The sequence below is a fragment of the Ursus maritimus genome, unplaced genomic scaffold (genome assembly GCF_017311325.1).
Source record: "Ursus maritimus isolate PB19 unplaced genomic scaffold, ASM1731132v1 scaffold_14, whole genome shotgun sequence".
NCBI classification, from domain to species: Eukaryota; Metazoa; Chordata; class Mammalia; order Carnivora; family Ursidae; genus Ursus; species Ursus maritimus.
Window position 1 is genome coordinate 39,580,477 of NW_024423786.1, and position 14,629 is coordinate 39,595,105.

Here is a 14,629-nt window from a genome sequence, read left to right on the forward strand (position 1 = left end):
AGTTAAATATTTTATGGTTTTAGCTCTTACCTTTGGGCCTATAATCTTTTTTTTTTTTTTAAGAGATTTTATTTATTTGAGATAGAGCGAGCAGGAGTAGGGCAGAGGGAGAGGGAGAAGCAGGCTTTCCACTGAGCAGGGAGCCGGTGCACGGCTTGATCTCAGGACCCTGGGATCATGACCTGAGCCAAAGGCATATGCTTAACTGACTGAGACACCCAGGCACCCCTGGGCCTATAATCCGTCTTGAGTTAATTTTTGTGTATGCTGTGAGGTGTAGCTTTCTAACTTCATTCTTTTGTGTGGCTCTATTAAGTTGTCTGAGTACCATTATTGAAAAGATGGTTTTTCCTTCATCAGATTGTCTCGGCATCCTTACTTGACCCTAAATGTGGAGGCTTATTTCTGGACTCTCAATTCAAGAAGCCAGCTAGTATTTTGTTAGGGATTGTCTTGAATCTGTAGAATAATTTGGAGGATGTTGCCATTTTACAGTATTCCAATCCAAAAAGATGAATGTTTTTTCATTCATTTTGATCTTTCTCTGAACAACGTTTTGGAGTTTTCAGAGTATATTTTGTACTTTTGTTAAATTTATCCCTGTTCTTTTTGAAGCTATTGTAAATGAAATTGTCTTCTTAATTTCATTTTCACTTTGTTCATTGCTAGGTTATAGAAATACAATTGGTTTTTGTATGTTCATCTTGTATCCCGAAACCTTACTGAATTTGTTCTAGTAATTTTTAGTGGATTCCTTAGGATTTTCCATATATAAAGTCTTGTCATCTGCAAATTAAGATAGTTTTATTTCTTCCTTTTCAATCTGGTTGTCTTATTTTGTTTTCTTGCTTAATTACTCTGGCTAGAATCTCCATTATCATTTGGATAGAAGTGGCAAGAGTGGCCATTCTTGTCTTGTTCCTAATCTTGAGGAATAGTTTTCGGTCTTTTTACCATTAACTATAGTCGTTAGTTTGGGGTGCCTGGACACGGTCAGTTAAGGGTCCGATTCTTGGTTTCAGCTCAGGTTGTGATCTCATGGTCCTGGGATAGAGCCCCAAGTCAGGCTCTGCATTCAGCACCGAGTTTACTTAAGATTCTTCCCCCACCCCCCGTCACTCCACTCACCCACTCTCTCTCTCTCTCTCTCTCTCTCAAATAAATAAATGAAATCTTAAAAAGAAAAAAAGCGTAAAAGGTATAATCATTAGTTGTGGAGTTTTGGTGTCAAGGGGAAAGTTGTATTAGCATTTTGTATTTGGGTGTGGTAATAGAGGCTTGTGCCCCATGGTCAGAAAAGTGTGTGTCATAGCCTGAAGCTATTAATAGCTTCTTGTGCGTTCTAGATAACAGCTTTGTCTCATGTTTCAGCATGGCTGCCATCCGGAAGAAACTGGTGATTGTTGGTGATGGAGCCTGTGGCAAGACTTGTTTGCTCATCGTCTTTAGCAAGGACCAGTTCCCAGAGGTGTATGTACCCACAGTGTTTGAGAACTATGTGGCAGATATTGAAGTTGATGGGAAGCAGGTGAGTACACTTTTCATAACAACTGGTTTCATTTTGCATCTTAGGCAAAGATGTTCATAGAGCCTGTAGAGAATTAGGCCTTTTTGTGTCTTTAGTACACAATAAAATAGTAAGCACGTTTGAATCATAGCCCAGCTTGGTTCATTTGTGACTGCTATCATCTAGACTTTACTCACATCCCTATGTATTTTACATAGGGAAGCCTCTTTACAGCTTTATGTTTGAAATTTAGTTTGTTGCCAGATGGATAATGCTAAAATGAATCTCTTCGTATGGATGGACCTCCCCCCCCCCATTCTCATGATATTTCATTCAGTGAAGTATGAGGTTACTAGGTCAAAAAGGTCATTTTATGGGTCTCAAAGGGGTATACTAATCTACACCACCAGCAGTGTGACATTTAAATAACATCCTCATAGTTAATTTTTTGTAATGGTTTTTTACTTTAACATAAATAGGCCGCCACCATTGCTTCAATTACCTGTCACTGGCAACAAGGACAGTGTCTCTTCGTGTCTGTCCTGAAAGTCCACTGGCAAGACTAGAGCAAAACTCTCCTGGAATTAGAGTTTATATATTTTTAAAATTTTTTGTTCCGTTTTTTGGCAAAATAATGTCTTACCCAGCTCCTGTACAACTTTTGAAGAGGCATGAAATTCTTACTGCAGATGGGTCAGCTGAAAAGAAAACTAGAACAAGGGGCTCTTCAATATAGTCAGTCCTTTTGGGCATTCAGTCACATGTCTCATGCTGGTAGCACCTAATATATTGGCCCCCATAATTCCATGTCCTTTCTCCCTTCTCATTTGCCTGCTTTACCTATTAATCTCTTTCTGTCCCAGTGCTACCTAGCTTCAGTTTGTGGCACCGTGTATGGAAAACACATAAGCCAACTATTCAGAATTCTGGGGTCCCCGAAATAAAAGTGCTTGATAGCAGCTCAGTAGCCTCCAAGTTGAGAGAGGGTGCTGCCTAGGAATGTTCATTTAAGAGTATACAGAAATAGCCTAGGAAACCATCCAAGATTCTAGGTGATTGTGGTCCCAGGAACAGACCTACCAAAGATGGAAAAGCCCATTCTGACAAGAGACAGGGGCAACACCCTGAAGCATTTCTCAGGAGATAGTCAGGGCTGGATGTGTCTAACTGAGCACACATGAGGCCTGGAGGGGCCAAGGTAGTGTGATCTGGCAGAGAGTGAATGAGCTGTACCATTCTGAGGTCCATTCTGTTGTGAGGCTTGGGTATCAGTGTATTAGAAATACACATACCAAACCTGTGGTGTATGTGCATGACAGAAGTACAGTGGGCCTAGTGGAGGATGTGAGCGATGCATCCTAGGGCAGAGGTCTCGGAGGGTGGAAGAGATAATTAGCCATCAACTTTAAGGAAAGAATGATATTTAGAAACTTTGAAATATGGGTTGTGAAGTCTCTGGGGAAAAAAGGATATTCCAAGTACTAGAAAAAGAGCTTCTGGCCCCAAAGTGTCCCTGAGCAGAAGCATTAAAATCCCATTCTGGTTGTGAGAAATCACAAGGCTGGCTGCGGTGCTGGACAACATGGAAGGAGACCTATGTCCAGAGCCCAGGCATCAGTTTGCCCTCCTACTACAGGAAGGTGAGCAGGTTCCCAGGGGTGAAAGGGCTACCCTGCTCTCTTAGTGATGCTTTCATTCAGACATTTTTTGAGTGGAAAAGGGAGATCCAGAGACCTTTCTTGTCCACTCAGACCTTGCCTAACATCCAGCATGGTGTCTTTTCTTACCCACCAACTCAAATATAATCTTTTTAAGAATTTATTTATTTATTTGAGAGAGAGTGATCATGAGTGCGGGGAGGAACAGAGGGAGATGGAGAGGGAGAAGTAGACTCCCCACTGAGTAGGGAGCCCAATATGGAGCTGGATCCCAGGACCCTGAGATCACAACCTGAGCGGAAGGCAGACGCTTAACCGACTTAGCCACCCAGACGCCCCTCAAATACAGTCTTGTCTCCCTGTTTGCACATTGGGGCATAATGATGAGACAAAGTAATCAAACAGTTGAATTAGATTGTATTGGGAAAAGTTACTCAGGTCTGGTGTTTCCCTATCTTGTTTTGTACACCTGATAGAATGTTGTTTACAGTTTGATATTTCTTGTTCATCTGTTTTTCTACGTAGAATCTTGTTTATAATTAAATACTGTGCTTCTTACAAACTACAAAGTTATTTTTGACTTGATATTTTAAATTATGTACTTTATATAGTTCTAGTATTTTGGGAAATTTCAACCTAAAACAATTTAAACACCCCCTACCTCAGGCTTGTTTTACTATTTTGGGCAGTTTGCCATTTGAATGTACTCTGGTGAGTACCACTTCTTCTGAGAGTGGGAAGGATTAACCTTGCATTCTTGTGTTTATTTTTCCTATCACAGGTAGAGTTGGCTTTGTGGGATACAGCTGGGCAGGAAGATTATGATCGCTTGAGGCCTCTCTCCTATCCGGACACTGATGTTATACTGATGTGTTTCTCCATTGACAGCCCTGATAGTTTAGGTGAGTAACTCCGCAGCCTGATGTTTGTCACTGTCTGTGAGCCTGGTGACCCTTGGCTTCTCAGGTCCTTTCTGTGCATCCAGTGGTTGAAAAGCAAACATCACCTTCACAGAAGGAATCATCAGTGACCAGAGTCCTAGAGCTTTGGAACTATAAAACCTGGGCCCTGGGTCACTTTTCAGCCTAGGTCTCCTGTGTGTCTACCTTGTAAAGTAGGTGGGTTCCAAATACAAAGCCATCTTTTCAACTGAGGTTTGGGGAATGCCTTTTTTGGGTGCTCACACCTTTTTTCAGTACTCACATTGAGCCTGTTGCTTCCTGATATCTAGACTGGTGATTTGCTACTTCTTGGTAGTGTGTTTGTTTGTTTAAAGGTTTATTTATTTATCTGAAAGAGAGAGTGAGTGCGCGGGGAGGGTCATAGAGATGGAGAGAAGCAGACTCCCCTAAGATCAATAGTTGGATGCTTAGTCACTGAGCCACCCAGCACCCCTCCTGGTAGTATTTTTAAAGCTCCATCTTAGCCCTTTTCTACAGTATCTTAGCTAATAGAGACTTGAACTAAACCATTTCACTAGCTCAGTTGGTCACATATCTCAGAAGCCACCTTTTTTCAGAAAAAGACTGAATAATACTGACCTAACACTCTGCAAAGCAAGGCTCCAAGGCCTGAAACAAAACTAACTTTCAGTTTATACCTAAGAGGATAAAATGTCTCTCTTGGTGATGTAGCGCTCTGTCTTTACAAGGTAGCAGTTGGGCCAAGAACATTGTCATCATTAACACAAACCTTGGAGGGCCTGCTGGTGATGTGGGCTTGCGCTAGCAGGTTAGGGTTATCTGAACTTTTTTTGCCGATCGTGGTTGTACTCATTTTAATGACAATACTTGGGCCTTCTAAGATTTTGAACCACTTGATCAAGGTTATGCTTCCCAAGGCATCAAGCTGAGACTGAGCCCTCTGTGCACTGTCTCCCAAGACTGAGACAGACAGAGCAAGTACTCTCTGCCATTGGTTCATTTTGATCATTTTAAGCAGTTGTTTTAGTTTTAGTTTCTCAGGTGAACCTGGCTTCCTTTGGGGGGCTGTTGGAAGGCCCTAGAGGATGGGGCAGAGGAAAAACAGAGCCATGCAACACCCTCCCTTCACACACACATCGTGGACTTTGAGTCCCATGGGAATGAGGAGGAATGTGCGCCCTGTATCTCCTCATCCTAGGTATAATCCTTTAGGGACAAAAACACTTTCAGGGCAAAAAGTTACTTTTCTACATGTCTCCTGGTCTCAGAGGAGGTCTGTAGCCTTCGATCCCAGCACCCTGGGTTCATGACCTGAGCTGAAGGCAGATGCTTAATTGACTGAGCCACCCAGGCACCACTTATTTTTATAAGTATTTTTTAAAAGTAGACTCCAGACAAGATTTTATTTGCTGACCCCTGATCTAGATGATAAGGATTCCTTCTCTCTAGCTTTCTGGAATTCCCAAAGGCCCTCATACAACCCCACTGTAAATTCATGCAAAGTGATATTCCTCAATGTGATCAGATTATTTTGGGGGTGGGAGATACTATACGTGATTGCTGTCACCGATTTAAAAAATAAAGTTTTAGGGCCGCCTGGCTGGTTCAGTCAGTAAAGCATGAGACTCTTGCTCAGGGCTGTAAGTTCAAGCCTCATGTTGGGCATGGAGCCTACTTTTTTAAAAAAGGGGGAAGAAGAGAAAAAAATAAAGTTTTAAAGTTATTCGTGAAAAAGAAGGCAAGACAGGGGCAATTCATTTTAATTTGTGTGTCCTGAATTCCAGGGGGTAGGAGGACTATTGGAGTAATAATTTCATATTTTTTGCAAATATGTTTTTTGCAAATAATTACTGAAGACCTATTTATGGAAGAAACTTCTAGATTAAGGGAGACAGAAGAGCAAAAACAACAGTAAATCTAAACAGTAAATCTGATAGAAGAAATTTTACAAATAACATTCTTAGAGGTGGGTATGGAATGAACTGTGGTAGTATTCTGTTTCAGAGGATGACCATAGAATAGTCAGCAACCATACTGAAAAGGTGACTTCTGGAAAGACCTAAAGGATCTGAGGAAAGCCAGTACAGATACCTAACAAAAGAACCTTCCAGGTAGGGGGAACAGGAGATGCAAAGTCACCACGGTAGGAAGAGGAAGGAAGGAATCCAGTGTAGCAGAAGGGGTGGGAGTGAGGGTTGCAAAGCCATGTGGTTAATGGTGTAGACTTTTCCTTTCATCGTGAGTGAGATGGGAGCTCTTGAAAGATTTGAGCAAGGGAGTAGTGATGTCTCACCTTTTAAAGTGACCACTGTCACAGCTGAACTGAAAAGTGACCACAGGTGCAGAGGTGAGAGCAACGTTCGGGCTGAGGCTGTTTGGCTTGGTTGGTAGATGGATTGGTCCTTTTCTCTTTGTTACTCTATATTCTGAGGACTGGAACACTGTACTTCTTTGGGAACCTCTTTGTTTCAGAATAAAACTTTTGAGTTTTAAGTTGTGACATTGATGATACAAATTGACTCTGTTGTTGCTGTAGCAAAGGAAGAAGGACACCGTCAAGTGTCCATCTTCTGTGGTGAAGAATAGAGCATTGAATTGTAAGTTTCCTGACCTCACTCATACAGCTTCTTTATCTGATGTGGTCTTTCAGCCAGAAGACAGAACATCATCTTTCCATATTCTAAATAACTCTTGCCTTTTGATGATTTGTGTTGAAGTCAGAGAATGAACCGTTTACCTATTTTATTTTATTTTGTTTTATTTTATTTTTTTATTTATTAATTAGAGTATGCATAAACAAGCGGAGTGGCAGGGAGAGAGAGAAGCAGGCACCTCTCTGAACAGAGAGCCCAGCATGGAAGTCCATCCCAGGATCCTGAGATCATGACCCAAGTTGAAGGCAGACGCTTAACCTACTGAGCCACCCAAGACGTCCCTGAATAGTTTACTTCCAAAATATAGCCTCAAATTACAAGCAGACCATTTAAATGATTGTCATTATTAAGTACTCTGTATGCATTGACTTAGAATAACCCTCTGTAAGGCAGGTAATACTATTATCCCAATTTTATGAAATCATGTCTGACACTGGGATGCCCAAGGCTGTGGTTGTGGGAGGTTGAACCTGGGCTACTTACACACCATGGTGTACATCCAACCTTTGTAAATTAGTACAGCATTGGCAAGAAACTGGTTATCACTCATTTTTAGAAGTCATTCTTGAGCCATTTGAAATACCAATAACCTACAAGATGGGGGTCATGCTGAAGGTCCATAAGCAAAGTATAGAGAGAACATGGGGACCGTGGGCCAGCTGCAGCCCTAGAATGGAGACCCTTTCTGTAAGATGTGGTCAGAATTACCAGCCAGCAGTGACAGAAATGGTCCATGGATAGCTTTCCTCCTTGAGTCAGGTTGCATCGCTGTGGACCCTTTGCTCCTCCAGAGACTTTAACTGGGCCCTACTTCCACAGGAGCTGAGCTCCTTAATGGGGACTGAGGAAAAGCTGGTGATTCTGTGCTCAGTGGAAGAGGGGTTGTCTTTTTCTGTGGTTTTGAAACTAGTGAGATTCCATTAAATACCGAGCATACTTTTTAAGTAGTTTCCTTGCAATTTAAGTAGGGCTCTTGGACATTCTTCAAGATAGAATTGTATGTATCTCCAAATTTTGTTTCTTTCAGAAAACATCCCAGAAAAATGGACCCCGGAAGTCAAGCACTTCTGTCCCAACGTACCCATCATCCTGGTTGGGAACAAGAAGGACCTTCGGAATGATGAGCACACAAGGCGGGAGCTAGCCAAGATGAAGCAGGTATGGTCTGGTGCTGGGCTCTGTTTTCCTGTAGCATTCTTAAACCCAGGGCCCAAGGTTGGATGCAGGGGGCCCAGCAGAGAGTCCTAGAAGCCTCTTTTTTGCATCTGTTCCTCATTCACTGGGGCCTGCTCAGAGGGTCCTTAAGACTCCCTACTCATATGAGATGGGAACCTCTCCTTTGAGGTGCTCTGCCTCCAAGGATTGCCTGCCTGAGAAGGGACCATCAACAGCAGTAGTCAGTACCCCAGATGCAGGAGCTTTTTATCAGGCTCTTGATTTCCCGGTTCAGTTATTACCTTGGTATATGTGAGACCAAAGATTAAATTGGTGGCAACTAAAGGATCAGGAAATCCTGAGGACAAGGAGTCCAGAGAGCCCTGATTCTTTATAAAAGTGATGATGGAGGTTGCATCTTAGCTTCTGAGAAGCCGGGTGGCCCAATGGCAGGGCTTCCCCAGTGCAGGACAAGAGCCTTGAGGTCTTTCAGCCCAGGTTCCTCCACTGAGGTTTCTCTCTGAATGTCAAGGTCAGGATCTGTTTCCTTCCAGAGGCATTCAGTCCTCTGTCAAGCTAAGTACAGGAAGACCCAAGTGCTTACCCTGGATTGACAGCTTGAATCATTTTGCCCTTGATTCCCTCCTTAACCCTGCGGGGCTTCTCTGGCCTCTCCCTGCTTTCTCTCTACTTCCCAGAGAAGAGCTTGTTTGGTAGGGATTTTATATAGGGTAGGGAGGGTCACTGCGTATGAGTTCATAAGACAGAACTCAAATCTGGGTTTGGCAGCTTTTAAAAGAAGTCTCTTAAGCTGAATTTGAGTACTTTGCACTTACTTCATATATGTGACACTTAACTGAAAGTGCTCTTTTCTCTTTGGTAGGAGCCAGTGAAACCGGAAGAAGGCAGAGATATGGCAAACAGGATTGGCGCTTTTGGGTACATGGAGTGTTCAGCAAAGACCAAAGATGGAGTGAGGGAGGTTTTTGAAATGGCCACGAGAGCTGCTCTGCAAGCCAGACGTGGGAAGAAAAAATCTGGGTGCCTTGTCTTGTGAAACCCTGCTGCAAGCACAGCCCTCATGCGGTTAATTTTGAAGTGCTGTTTATTAATCTTAGTGTATGATTACTGGCCTTTTTCATTTATCTATAATTTACCTAAGATTACAAATCAGAAGTCATCTTGCTACCAGTATTTAGAAGCCAACCATGATTATTAATGATGTCCAACCCACCTGACCACCGGGGTCCTTCTGACACTGCTCTAACAGCCCTCCTCTGCACTCCCACCTGACACACCAGGCGCTAATTCAAGGAATTTCTTAACTTCTTGCTTCTTTCTAGAAAGAGAAACAGTTGGTAACTTTTGTGAATTAGGCTGTAACTACTTTATAACTAACATGTCCTGCCTGTCATCTGTCAGCTGCAAGGTACTCTGGTGAGTCCCTACTTCAGAGCTTTACTCCTTAACAGATTTTATTGGCATAGCTCTGTGATGGGCATCCAGTTTTTTTAAAATGCCCATCCAGAAAGGCCCAAGTCCATGCAGCTGTGGCAGAGTGTTACAGTTCTGTGGTTTCATGTTAGTTACCTTATAGTTACTGTGTAATTAGTGCCACTTAATGTATGTTACCAAAAAATAAATATATCTACCCCAGACTAGATGTAGTATTTTTTGTATAATTGGATTTCCTAATACTGATATTTGTCATCCCTGCAGAAAGTGTATTGGTTTTTTAAAAAAGAAAGTGTATTTGAAAATAAAGTCAGATGGAAAATTCATTTTTAAAATTCCCGTTTTGTCAGTTTCTCTGATAAAAGATGGCCCATATCACCTCTTTTCGACCCCACATACCCCTCCCCAGAGCTGGGCTAAATAAATAGGAATTTGGTTTCATGCCTGAGGCACTTAGACACTTCAGAAGGTGGCATAACCTGTCTCACCTGGATTGCAGGGTCTGGCTCTAGTTCACAGTGCTCTTTTTCCTCACTGTATCCAGGTTCCCCCCCCAGAGCAGCCGCCAGTTCTCTTGGGTGGCACTCACTTTCTTCTCTCCAGCTGACTAAACTTTTTTTCTGTACCAGTTAATTTTTCCAACTACTAATAGAATAAAGGCAGTTTTCTAAACTTCCTGTATCCTGGTGTTTGTGTTGCTCTCTCCAGGGCTGGGAGTGGGAGGATATATCCATCCAGCCTAGCTCTCGTTGGAAGGTTCCTTCAGAGTGCGAAATACCAGGTTGCCCCTCCCCATTCTGACCCCCCCCCCCCGATTTGGCACTAACCTGGCTCCTCCTAAGAAGGTGGAAATGATTATTTTGTGTCACACTAAAGTTCACAGTGGCCTAGTGTGTGGAGTTCAGTGTACGGGGGAGACATGTGGGGTACTCCAAGCAGTCATTCCTCTGGGGGAATCTCAGCAGTGTGACATTTTTCTCTTCCTGTCCATTTTCAGTGGAACCTGAGCCTCAGGTGAAGTTGATTGGGTATGGAGGATGGCCTGAAATCGGCTGGGTCCACTCCAGAAGCTAGGGAGGGGGTGGGCCTCAGTGGCTCCTTGGGAAAACCAGAGTTAAGGACAGTGCCACACTGGAGATAGAAAAGGAGAGACCAGAGGCCTGGATGAGAGGATGCGTCATGCAGCCCCAGAACGCAGGGAAAGGAGTTAGAGCTGCATTTTGGAGCCAGAGCCCTGGCTACCCCGGGCAATGCCCACTTTCCTCCAGCTTAACCTTCCTAGAGCCACAGCGCCTCATCGCAGAGAGAACACTGCCAACTGCACCACCACAAGTCGCAACTCGCTCTGTGCACCTGGCGACAATAGGGCACTGACAGCAAGAGGAGTAATATGGCTTAGCACCCGCTGCTGTTGCTGCCCAGTCTCCTTGGGCCCTGCCCGATCCCTTAACTAAATACCTTGGAGAAGGAATCGGAGCCCTCTTGGGCGGGTAACTCGCGGGAACGCCACCAGCGCAGCGCTGCCTAGATGGAACCTGGCTTGCCTGCGGCTCCGCGCTGCATGGGCGGTGCCCGCATCCGGCCAGACCGCACCCTCCCACCCGGCTGGAGGGAGGGCGGAGGCCGGATGAGGCGAGGCGGGGCGGGGCGGGGAGGGAGGAGGAGCTGCCGGGAATGTCCCTGCGCCACGTGACTCCACAGTCCTTGCTGTCCCCCGCGGAAGCTCCGCATTGTAGTCGGAAAGTCCGTCATGTGCGCCGCTCCGCTCGCCGCCGCCGCCGCCGCTGCTGTAGTGGCGGCGGCCCCGCGCTCGGTGTATGCCTTCTCTGCGCGCCCGCTGACCGGCGGGGAGCCCCTGAGCCTGGGTTCCCTGCGGGGCAAGGTGCTGCTCATCGAGAATGTGGCGTCGCTCTGAGGCACAACGGTCCGGGACTACACCCAGATGAACGAGCTGCAGCAGCGCCTCGGGCCCCGGGGCCTGGTTGTGCTCGGTTTCCCGTGCAACCAGTTTGGGCATCAGGTGCGCGCTGGGGGCAGAGCGGCGGGGGCGGAGGGGAGGGGGCGCCTGCCGGGCGGGGTTCAGGTCTGCCTAGGGGTTGTACAAGAAGGACAAGAGCCCGGTGACTCATCGAGAAACTTCTCGTTTGCGGTCCGATCGTTTCCCCTCTTGCGGCCCCGGGTTCCAAGCTCTTCTTCCCTCCCGCAGGAGAACGGTAAGAACGAAGAGATCCTGAATTCCCTCAAGTACGTCCGACCCGGCGGCGGGTTCGAGCCCAACTTTACGCTTTTTGAGAAGTGCGAGGTGAACGGCGCGCAGGCGCACCCTCTCTTCGCCTTCCTGCGGGAGGCTCTGCCTGTCCCCAGTGACGACGCCACTGCGTTCATGACCGACCCAAAGTTCATCATCTGGTCTCCCGTGTGCCGCAACGACGTCGCCTGGAACTTTGAGAAGTTCCTGGTGGGCCCGGATGGCGTGCCTGTGCGCAGGTACAGCCGCCGCTTTCCAACCATCGATATCGAGCCTGACATCGAAGCCCTGCTGTCCCAGGCGCCCAGCTGTGCCTAGGCAACCCTCCTATCCCTGCTGCTTGGCAGTCACAGCGCTGCCCTCTGGGGATTTCGTCCATGACGGTGTTTCCTCGAAATCTGCATGGAGGAACGCCTGATTTCCAGGAAAATCCTCTGAGCTGGGCGCTTCTTGTCCATCCCAGCACCGCCCCCTCCCCCCCTTACAAGCCTGCTCAGTAATAAAGTGTTGGGTGTTAGCAGAACTCTGTGTGTGTCCTGTGTCATTTGGGGACATCTTCCCTAATAACCTTATTGTCACAGGGCTGTGAGCTTAAGTCCCCACCCCTTGGCCTTTGTTTTAGCCAAGCCTGAACTTCCTTTGCTTTTGTCTGCAGTGTCTGGAATCCACTCTTTCCGGTGTTTAAAGCCTAACTCCTGTCCCAGTGTTTTTCCCTCTTTTAGTAGGGCCATCCCAAGGCCCTGTTACAAGAGAAAGTCCGGATTCCAGAAAGAGGAAGACAAGTCAAGAGCCAAGTGCCAAATGCCGGCAGTAAGCCTCCTTTCTAAGTATGCTAGGCATGAAATGACATTCGCAAAAGAGAACACGAGTTCCCACACACATTCAGAGTCTGTGGCTTCTCCAAGTGTCAGGCCCACCTACTTTACACAGTTGTAAAACCATGCCATTTTACAAAAATTTTCCCATTACTTTGTTAGATCTTTGCATGTTGCTACCCAGACTTACTTATGTCTGCTCTGATGCCGCCCTTACCCGTTGTCGCCTCTCATGTATTCAGAGTGAGAAGAATATACAACTGGCCCTTCTGACCATGCCCTGCTTGGCACTTCGCAGTTGGAATTGCATGGTCAGGCTCAGAGTAGGGGCTTATCTTGGAAGCCAGCTGCTGCTTCTCGGGTGTGGTTTGGGTCTAACCTCTCTCCCTCTCTTGGCTCTGCTGCCTATCTTTTGAGACAGACTTGGAGTCTTTCTTTCTTTTTCTTCCTTCCTTTCTTTCTTTCTTTCTTTCTTTTTCTTTCTTTCTTTCTTTCTTTCAAGATTTTATTTTTTTATTTATTTGACCGAGAGAGAGACGGCCAGCAAGAGAGGGAACACAGGCAGGGGTAGTGGGAGAGGAAGAAGCAGGCTCCCAGCGGAGGAGCCTGATGTGGGGCTCGATCCCAGGACCCTGGGATCACACCCTGAGCTGAAGGCAGACGCTGAACGACTGAGCCACCCAGGCGCCCCTGGAGCCACTTTCTATCACAGTCCAGGGGATTCTGGACGGCTTGGATGCAGCTGCTGCTTGGGTAGACAAGGACGCACAAACACGTCAGCAGTGTCACCCAGTCCAGAATGTGGGCTCATCATTCGGTCCGTGTCATGTGTTCTGTTGGCTGCCAGGAACGCAGTCCTCGGGAAGGCAGACTATATCGTTACTAAGAGCATGTGGAGTTCGAGGTAGTACAGGGTACTTTGAGAATAAGAGAGCCCGGCCCAGTAGGGAGATCATGCTTCCCTCCTGGAGGAAATGGCAGTGAAGCTGAAGAGAAGTCAAGAAGCATTCAGCTGAGGAATGAACTGATGGAGGGTGGACAGGCAGGGAGTACAATGTGCAAGGGTCTGACGTGGGAAGGGGGCATCACTGACTGGGTTGGACAACACAAGGACAGGCAGGCTTGGGGAGAAGAGTATGTGTTCAGATGGAGACATCTTGCATGAGACGCCCAGATGGAGTATCTGGAGCAGGTAGTTAGAAGAGGCTCAGAAAAGGAGTATGGGGTGGAGACGAAGGTCTAGCCAAGGGGACGGTAAGTAGCCATTGGAGACTATGAGATCACTTGGGGAGAGTGGCAAGAAATAAACCGGGGTCTGGGGGCCTAGACCCGAGGCCTATGGATTCACAATCCTGGGTCAGGTAACAGGCACAGCGGGGAGCACAAGGATGGAGTCAAGGGGCCATGAGAAGGGATATTTCGTAACGGTTGCTGGGGCAAGTGCTTGTGGATTGAGTGTTCCTCAGCAAGCACAGTTTGTGGGGGGGGGGGGGGCAGCTGGAGCTGAAGCCAGATAACCAAGTGTCTGAGATGTGCCAGGTGCTGTTCAAGGAGCTAAACATAGAGCCTCCAAGAATCACCAGGGTACTTGTTAAAACTTGTGTTCCATGGCCCTCACCCAGAGATACTGCTTTGGAAAGTCTGGGGACTTAGGATCCTACTCAGCTACCTCCCAGCTGAACCTGAGGACAGACCTTCTGCTCCAATTCTCCCGTTTCTTGTAAAGAGTCAGTGCTGCCGCGGCCACATTCTCTGGTTAGGCTCTAGATGGGAACCCAGGGCTTTCCGGACTAACTTCAACCTCTTCCCTCCCAAGCTGCCTGGTGACTCACTCTTACTCGCCCACTTTTTTTTCCCTCTCAGTTTATGCCTTGGGTTGCCAAAGAAGGGAACTTACGAGTTTCCAATGTGGGTGCCCCTGGCGGGCATATCCTCCTAAGACTTAAGCTGCCTGCCTCCCTTAACTGAAAGTCATTTCCAACCCTCTCATCTTCAGGAAGAACCAGAATAAAGCCAGTTACCACCACCTCCTCCTCCCCAAGAAACTGGACATCTTCCCCCAACACACACAAACACACACAAACACACACGCCTACACATACACATTCCTTATCATTCAACCATGAAACCGCTACTGGCTCCGACCTGCACCCGCCCCACCTCATCGTGAATCAGCAGTTCAAGTGAACAAGGAAAAGCGAAGGAATGCCGGGG

General features: G+C 46.6%; 2 protein-coding genes across 3 annotated transcripts in view; both read left to right on the forward strand.

Annotated features, from left to right (window-relative positions):
• The window catches only part of RHOA (ras homolog family member A), a 56,411-nt gene extending 46,387 nt beyond the window's left edge, over nt 1-10,024 (forward strand). For both annotated transcript variants that reach the window (XM_040628815.1, XM_040628816.1), the window contains 4 exons: nt 1,372-1,528; nt 3,947-4,067; nt 7,770-7,900; nt 8,781-10,024. In XM_040628815.1, coding sequence (XP_040484749.1) covers nt 1,373-1,528; nt 3,947-4,067; nt 7,770-7,900; nt 8,781-8,954 — 582 coding nt within the window. In that variant the 5' untranslated portion in view covers nt 1,372 and the 3' untranslated portion in view covers nt 8,955-10,024. The remainder of the gene's footprint in view (nt 1-1,371; nt 1,529-3,946; nt 4,068-7,769; nt 7,901-8,780) is intronic.
• A 1,013-nt stretch (nt 10,025-11,037) lies between these two features.
• Nucleotides 11,038-12,120, forward strand: GPX1 (glutathione peroxidase 1). The gene is made up of 2 exons (XM_040628814.1): nt 11,038-11,372; nt 11,559-12,120. The coding sequence occupies exons 1-2, from the start codon at nt 11,103-11,105 to the stop codon at nt 11,916-11,918; spliced, it is 630 nt and encodes a 209-aa protein (XP_040484748.1). The 5' UTR covers nt 11,038-11,102; the 3' UTR covers nt 11,919-12,120.
• The last annotated feature ends 2,509 nt before the right edge of the window (nt 12,121-14,629 follow it).